We start from the raw sequence: 18,951 nt of genomic DNA, 5'->3' as shown, positions 1-18,951 counted from the left end.
CCAAGTTTAAGGGAACAGTACTGCATCTGTGTTTTCTTTCTTTTATTGAAACTTCTTGGAAAAAAGTCTTGGCCTTGTTTTAGAGTGATCAAAGATTTTGGTCAAAACATCTCTCGCTTGCCAAAGTTTAAAACTGCTGTTTAACTGAAGTTGCTGAGGGATTTTAAATTTCACTGGCCTTGTCAGGTCTTCATGGCCATGATCGTTATCTCCAGTGTCTGGCACTGTACCACTCTTTTAAAGACTACCTACCCTGAAGGAGATTCCTCACCAGAGCTAAGAAGCAGTGATTTAAGCAGTATGTGACTACACTGAAAGATAAATGGCCACAGTAGAATCAGATTGTAATGGGGAGGAACCTAGAAAACTAGCAACTCCATAACGAAATTCAGTCATTATTTTAGCGTCCATGCTGATTTGGGTTAGGGTAAGAAGTTAACATTTCTAGGAAAGGAGATGGAGACTGATCACTGAAAAAAAACAATGTTTTGGGAGTGGAGAGTTGCCTGCGACCATTTGTAAATCTTGCCGCTACAACGCAAGATTGTCAAACCCGAGTCTTGCCCTTGTCCTGCCTGAATCTGCAGCATTTTCTGGCACCGAAGAGCAATGCTACTAACTTTTAAGATTGGCGCTCATCTTTCGAGTTTATCACCGAATGCGTCTCTTCAGTTGGGGAACGATTGCAAAGGGATTCATAGCAGCGCAGGCGTGAAGAAACCTGCTTAACAAATACAAATACAAAAAAAAATATGCTCCTGTTGTTGATAACAAAAAAAAGCCTTCTTTTGTAGGGCCTGATCGCCTCCCATTGTCTCCTGTAATTCCTTCAGAAAGCAAATCTTTGAGTTTTGGCGTACCTGGAGATTTTAGGGGATGCAAAAAAAGTCTATATGCTGGATATTGCATTTTGTAAGACTTAAAAAGCCATATAATTACCTGAACGCATGGCTGTTAGTGTATTCATTCTGGGAGATATTTTGGCATATTCTGTTACTAATATGTTGCATCTGGCTTTTGTAGGTTGCTAAAGCCAATGGCTGCCTGTTTGTTATGCTGTGCTTAAATAATGGCTTATTTAGAATACTTTCAAAAGTCTCAAGGACACTCTTCTGTATTGCAATTGGCAAACATTTACAAGTAGCAAATAATTTTAAATGTCCGGAAAAGTTATGTGGAATTGCGTTTTCCTCCTTTCCACGATCCAATCCGGTTTCACCTCATTCTCGGCTATTTTATTTGGTACATTATACGAAGGTTTGTAGATTTACAAAAAAAGTTGTTAATGCCATTATTTATTTTGATGTTCATCTTGAAGATATATCACTATGTGAAATGCTATGGAGTGCATTATAAATTTGCTAAATACATTTTAACAAAGAAATTAGGGGGTTGGAATTTCATGGAGTATAAAATATTAATTTAATAATTTAACTAGACGATCAGCAATCTGGTTCTTATTTTCATCTATGTCCAATCAAACAGCAGAATCCACATCCTGCCAGTGATGCATGATACTAATCGATTGTGTCAGTGTGCGAGTGCTTAATGCTAGGTTCTGCTCATTTTCTTTCAATCTAGTTGCTTGTGTTCAATGGGATATTTCTATATTTTCAAACTGATTCCAAAAAAAACTTCAGTACTAATGCGTATAGTACAATATCTTCTTCAATTTAAAATATTTGGAAGATTGAGACAATAAAATTGCTTATAAAGACGTTGAATTTAGAAATAAGAGCATGGAAAGCAGTCAGTCACCCTGTAAGTTTGCATTGATGCTGTCGTATAAACTGGAATTATTTATTCCAGTCCCATTTCCCTGCCCTCTCCCACATTTATTTATATTTTTCCTATCGCGAGTACTTGGCAGCACGGTGGCGCAGCGCTAGAGTTGCTGCCTTACAGCTCCAGAGACATGGGTTCGATCCTGACTACGGGCGCTGTCTGTACAGAGTTTGTACGTACTCCCCGTGACCTGTGTGGGTTTTCCCCGGGTGCTCCGGTTTCCTCCCACACTCCAAAGACGTACAGGTTTGTAGGTTAATTGGCTTTGATAAAGATTGTAAATTGTCTCTAGCGTGTAGGATAGTACTAGCGTACGGGGATCGCTAGTCGGTGCGGACCCGGTGGTCCGAAGGGCCTGTGTCCGCACTGTATCTCTAAACCAAACTAAATTCTTCTCCTAAATGCCACCTCAGCAGCCACTTCCAGTGAAACGGTCACAAAATTAAGTATGGCGTGCATATCAGTATAAGCGCAGAACAAAAACTGAATTTCTGTTGCTGATCCAAGGGAGGTTCTCGGTGTTGCCTCCAGTCCAAAACAAAAACCTTCTGCTATCACCATGAAGCGAATTCTCCACCAGTCGGCTAGTTCTCCCTGAATCCCATGGATCAAACCTTCCAGAGCGATCTACCATACGGAACCTTATCAATGCCTTGCTGAAGTCCATAGACAACACCTCTGCCCTCGTCATCCTTCTTCAAAAAACTACTTGAGATTCGTAACACACAATCTTCCACGTACAAAGCCATGCTAACTATCCCTAATCAACTCCTGTCTATCCGAATGCATAAATCGTAGATGTTAGGCTCACTGGCCTATAGTTCCCTGGTTTTTCCTTACAGCCCTTCTTAAATAGAGGCACAACATTAGCCACCCTCCGGTCTTCTGGCACCTCACCTGTATCTAATGCTGATTCATATATCTCAGCCAGGGCACCTGCATTTTACTCTCTCCTGCAACTCCACACAGAGATAACTGCTTTGGTTACTGCGAACTATTGTCTCTTTAGTTACCCTCTGTCCCTTCATATATATAAAGTCTCTTTGGATTTTCTTTAATATTATCTGCTGCTTATTGCCCTCATTACTTCCTTCTTAAGTGTGCTCAATCCCAGCTGCCTACACCTGACCCATGGTCACATTTCTCCAGACCAGAGCCTCAATTTCTTTAATCATCCTAGCTTCCTTACTGCCACTTCACTCTAACAGGAACATGCATGCCTTGAACTCTTGTCATCCTATTTTATGGATGTTCCTTTGCCCACAAACAACCTACTCCAATCAATTTTAGCAAGTTCCTCTCTGTTGTCATGAAAATTGGACTTGCCCCAATTCAGAATTTTAACTCATAGACCCGCTACCTGTCTTTATCCATCATTATTTTAATGCTAATAGAACTGTGGTCTCTGGTCCCAAAAGGCTGACCCACAGACAGTTCAGTCTTTGCCTTTCCCAACTTCCCAAGAGTAGATCAGGCTTTAGCCTCTCCCTTGTAGGGTCCTCTACAATCGCCTGATTCAACAAACTCCATATGCTGGAATCTTGAACAGAACACAGAGCTGGAGTAACTCCGCGGGTAAGGGAGCATCTACTGAGGCAATGGACATGTGACGTTTTGGGTCGGGACCCTACTTCAGACTGAAGAAGCATTCCAACTTGAAATGTCGGCAGTCCATTCCAGTCACAGATGCAACCTGACCCACTGAGTTACTCCACCTCTTTGTGTTTGGCTGGAGTTATCATGAATGGTGGGGTACAGGTATATTGAAAATCTTGCTGAAGTGTTGGTTATCTAGTCATTTTTCACTTAAACACTGAATGCAAGTCAAGGGAATCAAGAGTGTTTTATTGTCATATGTCCCGGATAAAACAATTAAATTCTTACTTGCAGCAGCACAACAGAATATGTAAATATCATACACTATAAACAATATAATAAATGGGGAAAAAAAGTCCAGTGTGTGTGTGTATACACACATTCATACGTACACATAAAAAAACAAATGCTGATCATAAAGATGGAACGTGAGCCAGAAAATCCTTTGTTATAAAATCCTTTGCTCTGATTCTTACCATATTATCAACCTTTACCAATATATAAACGTCCTAATAACTTCCTATTTTGCCACCTTCCCATTATGACTGTTTATGTCCATTGCAGTTGTGCAGCAGATAGAGTTCCCCAACTCCTGCCACCTGAGTTCAATCCTCACCTCGGGTGCTATCTGTGGGGAGTTCTTCCTGTGATGAGTGGGCTAATTCCAGGACTGGAGTAATTTTCTCCCACATCACAAAAACGTAACGTTGGTTTGTTAATTGGCTACTGTAATTGTCCCTGCTGTGAATGATAGGTTCGTGGGGGAGGTTATTGCAAAGTGTGGGAAAATATAAAGAGATAAAGTGTAAGCATGTGCTTGGTGGTTAGTGCAGAGTAGGTGGGTCAAAGAACCTTGTTCCATGCTGTATAGCAGGGACATGCTGTGATACTTTATCCTTCACCCAATCATCTAAACTGCACCATTTATCCTTACTGCATTGCAAGTTTAACTCATTGCTTGAAGTTTGAGCAGTATTTGAACACAAAGCTTAAAGAAAGTTTAGGTTGCTAATTTTAGTTGCTTGAATGTAAAAATAACTTGGAAAAATCTGGGAAATTATGTAATGGATAGATTGGAAACAGCATGGATTACATTGATTCACTGTGGAGCTCGTGTGGAGATGATATAATAGTAGTATCCTGTGATGAAACCTGTGTGAAATTGGTTCTTAAATATTTATTTTTATTATTTGTGCAGGAACACCATATACTTGGGCAGCCATTTTTTGTTCTTCACCCTTGTCGAACTTCTGAATTAATGACTCCAATAATGACTGGTGCCACGAAGGAGCAAAGGTAAAGATGATTTACACAGTGAGCCTATTGAATAGTTAACATTGGCACTGATTGAACAAAGCTGAATTAAAATGCAATTAATTATTATTAAGGCAATTAAAATTATTTTGCTTTTTAACCAAATAAATCTCTGGTGTGTATATATTTAAGAGCAAATGATAATAAATCTTCTGATTTGATGAGGAGTGAACCCAAATGCAGCACGGTGGTGCAGCGGTAGAGTTGTTGCCTTAAAGCGCTTGTAAGGCCAGCGACCCGGGTTCGATCCTGACTGCGGGTGCTGTCTGCACAGACTTTACACATTCTTCCCGTGACCGCGTGGGTATTCTCCGTGAGAGAATCGGTTTCCTCCCACACTCCAAACAAGTGCAGGTTTGTAGGTAAATTAGCTTGGTGTAAGTGTAAATTGTCCCTAGTGTGTGTAGGATAGTGTTAATGTGCGGGGATCGCTGGTCGGCACGGACCCGGTGGGCCGAAGGGCCTGTTTCCGCGCTGTATCTCTAAAAACTATAAAACTAAAGAAGAAAAGTGGGTTGTTCAGAGTCAGGTGTTACTTTTTTGTCACTTCAGAATCTAAGCTGATTTTTCAATATCCATACGTAGGCAATAAGTGGTCCTATTAACTGCTCTTATGATCTTATTTATAAGCAACACAATGTTCAATATGTTTCAGTGATATATTTAAACATTGTCACAAGTATTATGTATACAGATAGAAGTAATTGTTGATAAAACATGATACCTTCCCGTGTATACGTTTTATACTTGGTCTGATGTGTTCCGTCAAAATTGTAAAAAATAAGACGCGTTATTGTTTAGAAAATTTTCTGCTTTCATTGTTGAAGCATTGATTCCTTCATACTAACTATCATTTGAGCTTCACCCAGCTTTAACAAAGCAGCAGCTGAAACATCCTGAAGTAATTATTGTCCAGCAGCATAAGACAAGGATAACTTTGAATGTGTGGAGAGCTTTTATGTATTTTAAACAAAAACAGTCTTTAAGTTATAGAATGAGAGAAGGATGTGCTCAGGCCTTACTATGTGCTGACAAATGTCAACAAAATAACTAGATTTACTAGTTTGTTCTCAAGTTTTGATACATCTGCCATGTAGTAGAAAAATCATGGATGAATGATCTTTCAAGTTTTAGTCCTCTGTAGTCTGGGAAAAAGTGTATTATATTTCCTGACTCACCATCCTGCAAAATAGGGAGAGAAGCAGAGTCTGAAGCAATGACAACAATTTGGAGTATGTTACACTTCTCTGTGTGTAGAATGGATTGCTATTCTAATTCAAGCTCAAGGGCTTCAAAGCACGCACCTCCAGATTTAGGGAGAACAATCCTCTCATAAGGTAAAGGGATAGTCCTGATTTCCCAACCTACCACATTGCAGCCCTTGCACTTTTTTACCTGCACTTTCTCTGTAACTATAATGCTGTAATGCTGTAATACTATATTCTGCTCTCTGGGATTTTCTCTGCACTACCTGCACTACCCGTATGGCTTGATTGTACTTGTGTTGTATGATTTGACTGGATAGCATGAAAACAATGTTTTTCTCTATATCTCAGTACACATGACAATAAGAAACCAATGCCAATACTAATTCAGATTTCTAACAATGGCCTTTATCTTTATTTGGCAACACTCTTGTGTCATTGTATATTTTCCGATATCTCTATTTCTAAAACAATTCCACATTAGATCTCCCAGTTTAAACTTACATTGGAATTGCTAGTTTTGACCCTGGGTTATTCCAGAATTTAAATATCAATGTTATGTTACAAGCAGCTTTAGAAAATATATGTTTGTTGACTTTTTTTCCTAGAAAGCGTTCTTTGTTTCTGTATCTTGACACCGAAATATGCTTATCACCAGTTGATGCACATTAGAAATTATCCATATATTATAATGTAATTTATTAAATGCTAAGGTCATGAGGCATGTAAATATATTTCATTATATGTTATTAGGGTAAAAATGAGATGGCATCTACTTTGCGTCAGTGTGGGAAGAAAACTGAACTGCAATATGGCAACCTTGCATCTGCCTTAAGGCCTAATGTCACAGATCTTTTCACCTAGAAGTTGTCCTTGTTTTCGCTAGCTTGAGTGGTTGCAAAGAACATTATGAATTTGGCCAGCGACTTGGGGATTTTTGGGTGGCTGAAATATCAGTTGGCTCCAGACTTGGTGGCAGTGCCTTGGTAGAACATTTACCCCAACAACGAGAACGGGAGATCGAAGGGAGGACCCAGCTGGGAGCGGCCGAGCTCGGAGAGGGACACGCCGGGGATGGGGGGAGGGGACGTGCCCTGCTGCCTCGTGCGGCGGCAGGGCCTGGTTCGCCACTGCAAGGAAATATAGACGGGTCGATGAACTTTGTGTAACATTGTCGGCGGCAGAAACGTGGCGACTCTTTGTACAGGTCTGCCTGGGTGAGGCCTGCTGGATTGTATGCAAAAACAAAGAATGTCACTGTTGCTATGTGACAATAATGTATCATTGAGTTAGCATGTCCAACATATTTAGTTTGATTATATTGATGCAGACTTTCACCTTGGCTTCAGCTTGCCAAAGGTTACTTTGCTGCACTAGATTGAGCCTACTTTGCCTAGCTACGGGATTCAACGTTTTCCTCTGAGTTCAGGGTTTGGGGTTTTTGGTTCGGGGTAAGTCCGCATGCATTTGAACCTTCAACACCAGGAAGATATCCTGAACAGGATCCATCTTGGGTTAGAAACATAGAAACATAGAACATAGACAATAGGTGCAGGAGTAGGCCATTCGGTCCTTTGAGCCAGCACCGCCATTCAATATGATCATGGCTGATCATCCAAAATCAGTATCCCGTTCCTGCTTTTCCCCCATATCGCTTGATTCCCTTAGCCCTAAGAGCTAAATCTGCAATTGCTGAAAAACGAGGACAGCATTGGCAATATGCATGCTCCTTCATTTACTTTTATGGGGTGCAATGAATTCAGCATGAAATGGTTCCATTTTAAATTTTCATAAGCTCAAGCTAAAGTAAACATTTCTCCTGATAGCCATTGGATATCTCCTCATTATCACTGAAGAACCCATTTCTTTTGTGCAATTTTAACCACTAAGTCAAGTATATGCCAGCTTTGGATTTTCTTTTTTTGAGAACAAATTTTTTATCCATTGAAACTCATCCAAGAAATTGGACCCTTGGGGCCAGAAGGTGCTCTTGCAGGGTGTGCGACAAACAAGATTAGCTACATATGGTAACGTTTATCAGTCAGCAGCAGTTGAGAACTGACCTGCCGTTAGGCTGGCTCGAGCCTCTGTGATTGATAACACATTGAGCAGTTAATATGTAGACTGTAAAGCTGTTTCAACTGTATGCTACACTTGAAGTCAGAGCACTTATTGACTCCTCTAGTGCATGGGCGCCTGATTACTAATCTCAGATCTTTTGAGGTATTGCAGATAAATGTGCAGAGACGTCTTTCAGGAAAGACTTTTATACGTGGCAAAAAAAATGTATGTTGAATGTGTTCAGGGTTCCTTTCTCCAGCTCCAACCCGACTCTCATCGCTTTCTAAGGTTTACAGAATAAACGACAGAACCCATGAAAAGTGCATAATTATTGCAGCCATTTTCTCCCATTTACGCACATAACAATATCTCTGAAAAAGGGTCTCGACTCGAAACATGACAGATTCCTTTTCTCCAGCAATGCTGTCTGACCCACTGAGTAACACCAGCTTTTTGTGGCTATCTTTTCTTTCAAAAACTGATCACAATTTTTTATCTCAATTAAGCTTTTGAGATGTGTTTGCTTATTCATTTTTAAGTGATTTTTTTAGTTTAGTTTAGTTTAGAGATACAGCGTGGAAACAGGCCCTTTGACCCACCGAGTCCGCAACGACCAGCGATCCCGCACATTAACACTATCCTACACATACACTAGGGACAATTTACACACACACACCAAGCCAAATACCTGTACGGCTTTGGAGTGTGGAAGGAAACCGAAGATCTCGGAGGAAACCCACGCGGTTACGGGGAGAACATACAAACTACGTACAGACAGCACCCGTAGTCGGAATCGAACCCGGGTCTCCGGCGCTGCAAATGCTGTAAGGATTTGAGCAAAAGATGGAGAAAAATATTAGAGCAGCTAACGGCACTAATTGGGATCCACGTACGTTCAGACTATAATATCTAATTTCAATCCAGAGTCAAGACTTTGGAAAAAGGGAGAAAATCCAAGCCCAGTGATTTTGTAAGAAATGAAGGACTTCAGGTTAAAACTTTAATAAAACCAACTATTTGGTAGATAAGTTTAATTATGTTAGCATCATACGTGACTATTTAAAAATACCTTGACTTGTATAGTTCCTCTTTTGGATATTAAAACTCAGTTACTGCAGGAAAAAAAAATCAATAAAAAAATTACCAGAAGGTTTTTGAGTTGTTTGTGGAACTGGAGGCATTATCTAGAATCGTAAATTTCTGTCAATGTTTTTAAATGTCAGTGAGTATTATGGGAAAAATAAATAAAAGGGCGGCACTGTGGCGCAGGGGTAGAGTTGCTGCCTGACAGCGCTAGAGACCTGGGTTCGATCCTGACTATGGATGCTGTCTGTACGGAGTTTGTACGTTCTCCCCGTGACATGCGTGGGTTTTCTCCGAGATCTTCGGTTTCCTCTCACGCTCCAAAGACGTACAGGTTTGTAAGTTGGTATAAATGTAAATTGTCCCTAGTGTGTGTAGGATAGTGTAAGTGTGTGGGGATCGCTGGTCGGTGCGGACTCGGTGGGCCGAAGGGCCTGTTTTCGCGCTGTATCTCGAAACCAAAACTAAACTAAAAACCATGACAACTGGAAGTTGCAGAGACAGCATGCTGAACACGTATTTCATATTTACTTAACAAGACCAAGCGTAGTCTTCAATTACAGAGGGCTTAGTGGTCAGGGATGGTTGCAGTGGGACCCAGGGAAGGAATTTGCTTTCCATTATAAACTTTCTACACTCCCAGGACCCCACATTAAAACCAGGAGCAAGCTACCTGTGCAACAATTGTCAAGCTGTAATTGCATCCTCCCATCAGTTGCTACAGTACAGTCAAAGCTTCAATTTCAAATTATTTCCTTAAATAATAGAAGGTCATGAATTTGCTCTTTGCTACTGCATCTTGAAAAATATAAATAAAGGTTAAGTTCTCAATTCTGTAGACTATACTAACGGCATATTTAAAAATGGGTGTGAAATTCAATATTTCCCTTCATTTCTGGTCTGCAAATTGGAAATTTATTACAAGAAGTGCCGCATCTTACTGATCCCGGATTCCCATCCGGATTGGATGCTTGCAGCCCCTCCAGGTGGTGAATACCAGCATAGCTGGTTCTTTCCTTGGAACAGGGCTTTGCCTGCTGCAAAAGCTGTTGTTGGTCTTAAGTTTTAAATGTTTCTGACATGTAGGACAATTTAAAACCTCTTAAAGAGGAAGTAAGTCATTAAACTAAAAGTTTTTAGTTTTTTTCTGGAAACTAAATGAATTAAAACACATAGATCTGACCTGGTGCAGAATTTGAGTGCTAACTTTTCCAGTGTAAAGCCCAGTAGGGTCTTAAACCGAAACGTCACCCATTACTTCTCACCAGAGATGCTGCCTGTCCCGCTGAGTTACTCTAGCATTTTGTGTCTAAAGGCCAGCAAGACTGTACTGTGCTTGAATCTCTTTTTAGTTGTTATTTGGATATTTTACATTCATTTGCCCTAAGTAGCATCCATATCTCTCGTTCCCCTGTCCCCCTAACTCTCAGTCTGAAGAAGAGTCTCGACCCGAAACGTCACCTCTTCTTTTTCTCTAGAAATGCTGTCTGACCCACTGAGTTACTCCAGCTTTTTGTGCCTGGCTTCAATCTCTTTACTGAGCACTTATCTGGCACGGTGCAGTTACAGCAGCCTTTCTTAGCAATTCCAAATGCTGGTGGGAGCACCTACAATCTGGTCTAGGGTGCACTTTGACAATGATAGTAGTTGAGATTTGTCTTCACTGAATTCGGCATTAAAATTTTAGAAAAATATTTACCGGTTGTATTGAATGCCTACAGGAGATGCAAGAATTACAGGTGCTGGTTTACCAAAACAAAACACACAATGCTAAAGTACTTGTGGGTCGGGCAAGTCCATCGATTGCCTGCTGAGTAAGCTTAACCACTAGATTAATTCCATGGTGACATTGGGCCTCACTATTCAGAAGTTTCTCTGGAGCTCATTGTGAAGCGGAACTCATTTTGATGGGTATTGACTAGTTGACCTTAATATCGCTCCTTGCCATAGGCATAGTGTGGAAACAGACCCTTCAGCCCAACGGCCGACAGTCAACAATGTCCCATCTACACTGCGCTTGGTCCATACCCCTCCAAACCTGTCCTATCCATGTACCTGTCTAACTGTTTCTTAAACGTTGCCTCGACTACCTCCTCTGGCAGCTCGTTCCATACACCCACCACCCTTTGTGTGAAAAAGTTATGCCTCAGATTCCTATGAAACATTTTTCCCCTTCACCTTAAACCTATGTCCTCTGGTTCTTGTCCATTGTCTCAAACCGATCAATGACCTTTGCAGGGTGAGCTTGACCAAGTATAAATGTTCTGCCTGGTGAAAAGCATCAGGTTTTCTGCCGTAACAGTGAAGTACACAATTAGATTGCTCATATTCTGTGTAATGAAAAGTTCAAGAGGTTCTCCTGTGATAAGGTCATTTCTCTGTGGCAAAATTATCATGATCTTGCAGTGTCATTTCACATTTGGTATTATTTTATCTCAGAAACTATTTGTGCCTCTTGTCTATAAATCACCATTTTGGAATTGTTTCCTGCTAACATTCATGAATGCAGGCTGGAAGGTTCAGAATATTTGTTCATCTTGTACACCATTTTGTGGAATCTTATTTTTGTTCTTGAACTGGTTATGCTCTTGTTTGATTTTGTTACTTTGCAACCTTGAGCTTACAGTAGAATCTAAATGTAATTATAACCCTGAGGAAGATGGACAATTGCATGAACATAATGTAAAATACCAGGGATAAAAATGGAGCTTCAATGATAAATTACAAAGAATTGACACTACGCCATTAGATAGTTGGGTACAAACATCTAATATGGTTGTCTCAAATTACGCTGTGTTGCTTCGGTGGATGTACTAACCTATTTAAGATAAACTGAATAATGTCTTTATGTTCATATGCTAGTAATCAGCAACATAATTTCACAGCCTGTTTAATAAATCAGCCAGCATTATTTAGCTCCGTCATGTCTTCTGTTTTGCATAGATTGATAAACTCCCAAACACACAGAAAAAATTCTAAATTTCTGTCTGCCGCTAGCTACTTAGGATAATATATTAAAAAATGTATTTAGAAATAGCCTTACAGTCCTAATTCAGTAGAATCTATTTTCCAAATGCAGCATTCTAATCAGTTTTCCACAGTAATATTGCAAACATGCAATTTTCATTTCACAGTAGACCGTAAGAGATACTATGTGGAAACAGGCCCTTCAGCCCAACCAGTCTGCGCTGACCAACAAACACCCATGCACTAGCTCTCCAATACACACACTAGGGATAATTTACAGAAGCCAATTAACCAACAAACCTGTACGACTTTGGAGTGTGCGAGGAAACTAGAGGACCCGGAGAAAAGCCACGTGGTCACAGGAAGAACGTACAAGCTTCATACAGACAGCACCCGTAGCCAGGATTGAACCCAGGTCTCTGGCGCTGTAAGGCAGCAACTCTACCGCTGTGTCACCGAGTAAAACCAGATAATGTTGGAAACACTTAACAGGTTAGGCAGCATCTGTGGACAGAGAAACAGAGTTAACATTTAATGTTAAAGAGCCTTCCTTTATCATTTATTTCAGAATTCAAGCATAAGCAGATTTTGATTTCCATTTTTTTCCCAAGGTTTGTTTATAATACGCTGAATGAAGCAAGGGCACTCATCATTATTAATTTGTTAATTTGACAGTAATGCGGCTTATTCACGGGGCGACTTGATGCAAGATGTAACCAGAGTGAAATGGTCGTGGTCTAGCACGATATCACACGATATAACGGGGGGTAGATAAAGAGTTCCCACGGTACTCGGCATTTCTGTTATTTGTGCGAGTGACTTGTCCGTCTCCCGAGCTTTCCCGTTAAATCTTGAATGAACATTGTGAAGTGTTGTTAAATCATCACGTGGCACAAATGATGTCACTTTTTTTTCACACACTATAAATATCCTCCCTTGGTTGAATTGGCTCATTTGGAGACATGTTTTACTGTGTATGTGGGAGACACAGATGGACTGAGCACAGTACCTCGGTCTTACTGTGTGTGGGAGAGGGGGAGAAAGAGACGTACACTCACAGAGGCAGAGTCTCTCAGCCTGTGTAAGAGGGAGGGAGGGAGAGAGAGAGAGAGGCACACACAAGGTGGATGTGAAATCTCACCTGCCTGTTTCAGTGACAGACACCCGCCGCCAGTAAATGAAGACACCCCCATCTGTCTCTCCCCTCCTCTCCCTCGACTTCCCCACCTTTCCCTCCAAACTCCAGTCCCGTCCCGACCCCCTGGGAAACTGAATAGAGCAACAATCAACTGCTGCTTGTGCGCTGATATGACAATAAAGGCTACTTTACTTACTTTACTGAGTTAAAGAGTTCCCACGGTAGACTGTAAAACTGGGACCCTGGATCTGGACTCCCCCAACATCGGGAACATTCTTCCTGCATCTAGCCTGTCCAATCCCGTAGATACTGATTAGACCGGTATCTATTTATTTACTTTATTAATGATTTCAATTAAATATTGGGAACATCAGGCCGCAAACGTTATTTCTTGAGTGTTAGTGCTGGACTTTGACTCGACCTTCCTAGTTAGCCGGCGCCTGAGACTGAGCCAAGCAATGTCCAGACCTGACTTCAACACAAAGTGATGGAGGAACTCAAAGGGTCAGGCTCGTCCAACGCTCAGTGTTTTGCTCGTGATTCCTGCATCTGCAGTTCCTCGTGTCGACAGACCAGAGTTGCCACTTGACTCCGAGATGACCATCACGGAGCATACGGAAGATAGACACGAAATGCTGGAGTAACACAGCGGGACGGGCAGCATCTCTGGAGAGAAGGAATGTGTGATGTTTCGGTTCGAGACCCTTCTTCAGAGTCTCGTCCCGAAACGTCACCCATTCCTTTTATCCAGAAGCTGCCCGTCCAGTATTTTATGTCTGTCTCCAGTATTACTGTGTCTATCATCGGCACAAACCAACATCTACAGTTCTTCCCGACACATTAGAGGATACCGTCTCGCCATCACTCGGATTACCCGCTTCATTTCCATAACGTTGCCACCTCTCTTTACTTTGCTTACTGAAGCCTGATCCTTGTCACACCCAGTGCTCTATCGCCCAGCCTCTCATCTTTCAATCGGGTTCGGCCAGGAAGGAACTGCAGATGCTGGATTAAAACGAAGATAGACACAACATGTAGCTCAGCGGGACAGGCAGCATATCAGAAGGGTCTCGACCCGAAATGTCACCCAAAGTCCAATGTCCGCATTGAGGTAGGTTGGTAGGTCGGGTCAGTGCCCAAACGAATGGAAGGAAGAACCGTTCTGAAGCCGGATAAGAATAGGTGGTCGGCGCGGACTCGGTGGGCCGAAGGGCCTGTTTCCGCGCTATATCTCTAAAATCTGAAGTTAGGTAATGTCTAAAGGAACTGCAGATGCTGGTTAATACGCACAAAAGGACACAAAATGTTGGTGTAACTCAGCAGGTAAGTCAGATCTGGGAAAAAAAACATAAAAAGCTGGAGTAAGTCAGCGGGTCAGGCAGCATCTCTGGAGAAAAAGAATAGGTGGCGATACGAATCGGAACCCTTCTTCAGACATCCTAATCGGAATTGAGTCTGAAGATGTGTCTCGTCCCGAAACATCAGCTATTTTTCTCCAGAAATGCTGCTTGACTCGCTGAGTTACTCCAGCTTTTTGTGTCTGTCTTCGGTTTAAACCAGCATGTGCAGTTCACTCCTTACACGGGTCTCTGGAGAACATTGATTGGTAGCGTTCCGGACCCTGCTTCGGAAAGGCATCGATCGCTAGTCGGCGAGGACTCCGATCTGTATCTCTCAAAGAAGTACATGTGAAAAAATTCTCACGGACCATAAAAAAGCGGGACCTTTCAGTAAAGTCCCTTTTAAAGTCCCTTTTAAAGATTATAGTTATTTTCTTGAATCTCATTAACATAACTCATGAATAAGTTGATGTCCATATGCGGATGCAAATCTTTATTTTTTAAATTCAATCCCACAGAAGACAATTTTTACTCACCTTCTGTCCCCTCTGTCCAGCTTCCGGGTTCACCGTTCGCAGGAGTTCCCACGGTAACCGCAAGAGTTATTACGGATATCGCACGGATATCGCACTGGCCACTACGTTCATATAATGTTGCAATGCTCAACCACTAGTGTACAAGACACTCTTGGAGAAATTCAAACTTGCTTGAATTTTCTCCCGAGTCACCAAGTTACACGATTACCTGCCGTTAGCGCCACGGTGGTCCACGAATGCCGTACTGTTATCGCACGAGGTTCCCACGATGTTAAACTCTGGTTAACTCTTGCGTCAAGTCACCCCGTGAAAAAGCCCCATAACTATTCGTAACTACATGTGCAATTCAAGAATGACATCAGGAAGTAGCAGAGATGCCAAAGTAAAATGAATGAATTTTGAGAGAGACCTAGGTGTAGATTTATTATTGTCACGTGTACGGAGGAACAGTGACAAGCTGTGTTCTGCTCGCTGCCCAACAGATCAGATATACCATACATGAATACAAGCAAGTCAAATTCAAGTACAATAGAGAGCAAACGGGAACATACATAGTGAAGAATATAGTTCTCAGCATTGTAGCCCATCAGTTCCATAGACTAAGTCCAGTGTCCCCAATGAGGTAGAGGTGAATCGGACAAACCCCGAGTTTATGGAAGGACCATTCAGAAGCGTGATAACAGAGAGGAAGTAGTCTGGTGGTGCACACTTTCAAGCTTCTGCACCTTCTGTCGTATATGAGCAGGGGAAAGGAATGACTAGAAAGGGACATCTGACTATTTTGCCTGCCTTTCCAAGGTAACATGAAGTGTTGATAGTGTCAATGATGGGAAGTGTGGTCCGTGTGATGGACTGGGCTACATCTATAACTCTCTGCAATTTCTTGCGTTCTTAGGCAGAACTGTTCTCAAACCAAGTTGCCATGCAACCCAACAATGTGCTTTCTAGGATGCATCTGTGGAATTTTTGTAAGAGTCATTGGAGAGATGCCAATAGTCCTCAACCTCCTCAAGAAATAGAGGCCTTTGTGTGTCTTCTTACCTGTCGCATCAATGTGATTGGTCCATGTCAGATCATTGGTAAATATTTTTGGCAAGGAACTTGAAGCTCTCAACCATTGATGCTGATTGGGGCATGTCCTTCAGTTACAAAATCACACCTCTACCACTACCCTCTGTCTTCAGTGAACAAGCTCATTTTGGATCCAACTTATCAACTCATACAGGGTCCATACAATTTAATTGTCTAAAGACCTTGTCAAATGCTTTCCTAAAGTCCATGTAGACAATATCCACTGCCCACATGCATATAAAAGTTGTCCCTTGGAATCTTCTCGAATAATTTTCCTCTCTGAAGAAGGGTCACGACCCAAAGGTTATCTGACCATTCCCTCCGCAGATGCTGCCTGATGCACTGAGTTTTTTCAATCACTTTGTTTATGGCTCAAGATTCCCACATCTGCTTTCTCTCATCTCCTCTCTTGCTCTCCTCAGTATCCTGGGGTAGATAACATCACAACCTGAGAACTTATCCATCTCAATGTTTTTTCAAGACACCCAATCCACTTCCGACTTACAATCATCGTGCCCTAGAATACCAACATATCCTTCCCTGAAATAGACACAAAATGCTGGAGTAACTCAGCGGGACAGGCAGCATCTTTGGAGAGAAGGAATGGGTGGCGCTTCGAGTTGAGACCCTTCTTCAGACTGAGAGTCCGGGGAGAGGGGGACTCAGAGATAAGGAAGGGTAAGGTGTGAAAACGAGATGAAAAAAAGTGAGGTTCAAAGAAAATGAAGAATATATCATTGTTTGCAAGGAGCAGTTGACAACGAAGTATACAGAGATAGAATTTAATCAGGGAATAGTCAGACTGGCCCGAGAACTGAGAAGGGGAGTAATGGAGAGAGAGGGAAAGCAATGGTTACCTGAAGTTAGAGAAGTCAATGTTCATACCACTGGGGTGAAAGCTGCTTGGGCAGATATAACTCCTTGAATCCCATGAGATCTAACCTTCATTTTGAAACAAAATCCATCCTATAAAAGCGTGGTGATGTTGATGCTGGAATCTGAAGTGAAGAAAATACTGGAAATATTCAGCAGATCAGCAAAATTGGTAGAGGACAGAACTGTCAACATTTCAAGTTGATGCCCATTCATATCATGAATGCACCTCAGTTACAATTATTGAAAATAAATTGATCCTGTTTCTGCCCTGGTTTTGAATGGGAAGTGGACTATTTTATGTCAGCCTACACTATGCAGAATATCTTGCTAAGTTCAAGTTCAAGTGAGTTTATTGTCAAGTGTCCCTGATAGGACAATGCAATTCTTGCTTTGCTTCAGCACAACAGAACATAGTAGGCATTTACTACAAAAACAGATCAGTGTGTCCATATACCATGATATAAATATATACACACATGAATAAATAAACTGATAAAGTGCAAATAACAGATAACTGGCCTCCACCGCCCTCTGAGGCAGAGAATTCCACAGACTCACCACTCTCTGTGAGAAAAAGTGTTTCCTCATCTCCGTTCTAAATGGCTTACTCCTTATTCTTAAACTGTGGCTCCAGGTTCTGGACTCCCTCAACATCGGGAACCTGTTTCCTGCCTCTAGCGTGTCCAAACCATTAACAATCTTATATGTTTCAATAAGATACCCTCTCATCCTTCTAAACTCCAGAGTGTACAATCCCAGCTGCTCCATTCTCTCGGCATATAACAGTCCCGCCATCCCAGGAATTAACCTTGTAAACCTACGCTGCGCTCCCTCAAAATTAGGGGACCAAAACTGTACACAATACTCCAGGTGTGGTCTCACTAGGGCTCTGAACAACTGCAGAAGGAACTCTTTGCTCCTATATTCGATTCCTCTTGTTATAAAGGCCAACATGCCAATTGCTTTCTTCACTGCCTGCTGTACCTGCATGCTTATTTTCATAGACTGATGAACAAGGACCCCCCAGATCCCGTTGTACTTCTCCTTTTCCCAACGATGCCATTTAGATAGTAATCTGCCTTCCTGTTTTTGCTACCAAAGTGGATAACCTCACATTTATCTGCATTAAACTTCATCTGCCATGCATCTGCCCACTCCCCCAACCTGTCCAAGTCACCCTGCACTCTCATAGCATCCTCCTGACAGCTCACACTGCCACCCAGCATTGTGTCATCTGCAAATTTGCTAATGTTACTTTAAATCTCTTCATCCAAATCATTGATGTATATTGTAAATAGCTGTGGTCCCAGCACCGAACCTTGCGGTAAGACACTAGTCACTGCCTGTCATTCTGAAAGGGACCCGTTAATCCCTACTCTTTGTTTACTGTCTGCCAACCACTTCTCTATCCATGTCAGCACTCTACCCCCAATACCACATGCCCTAATTGTGCCCAATAATCTCCTATGTGGGACCTTATCAAATGCTTTCTGAAAGTCCAGGTACACTACATCCACTGGCTCTCCCTTGTCCATTTTCCTAGTTACATCTTCAAAAAATTCCAGAGGATTAGTTAAGCATGATTTCCCCTTCATAAATCCATGCTGACTCGGACCGATCCTGTTACTGCTAACCAAATGTGCTGCTATCTCATCTTTTATAATTGACTCCAGCAACTTCCCCACCACCGATGTCAGGCTAACCGGTCTATAATTCCCCGTTTTCTCTCTCCCGCCTTTCTTAAAAAGTGGGATAACATTAGCTACCCTCCAATCCACAGGAACTGATCCTGAGTCTATAGAACATTGGAATGGGATGCAGACCATCAGGCCCTGGGGATTTATCAGCCTTCAGTCCCATCAGTCTATCCAACACCAATTCCTGCCTAATGTGGATATGGGGAGAAGGCAGGCACGGGTTATTGATAGGGGACGATCAGCCATGATCACAATGAATGGTGGTGCTGGCTCGAAGGGCCG

At 41.9% G+C, this 18,951-nt stretch overlaps 1 protein-coding gene across 4 annotated transcripts in view; it reads left to right on the top strand.

Moving 5' to 3' along the window:
• atg10 (autophagy related 10) overlaps positions 1–18,951 on the top strand; it is a 274,076-nt gene that overhangs the window by 238,391 nt on the left and 16,734 nt on the right. For all 4 annotated transcript variants that reach the window (XM_033017222.1, XM_033017221.1, XM_033017223.1 and 1 more), the window contains exon 6: positions 4,580–4,677. In XM_033017222.1, the coding sequence (XP_032873113.1) occupies positions 4,580–4,677 (98 nt within the window). The remainder of the gene's footprint in view (positions 1–4,579; positions 4,678–18,951) is intronic.

The sequence above is a fragment of the Amblyraja radiata genome, chromosome 3 (genome assembly GCF_010909765.2).
Source record: "Amblyraja radiata isolate CabotCenter1 chromosome 3, sAmbRad1.1.pri, whole genome shotgun sequence".
Lineage (NCBI taxonomy): Eukaryota > Metazoa > Chordata > Chondrichthyes > Rajiformes > Rajidae > Amblyraja > Amblyraja radiata.
The sequence above is the reverse complement of the archived record's forward strand: the minus strand, read 5'-3'. Positions and strand labels throughout refer to the sequence as shown.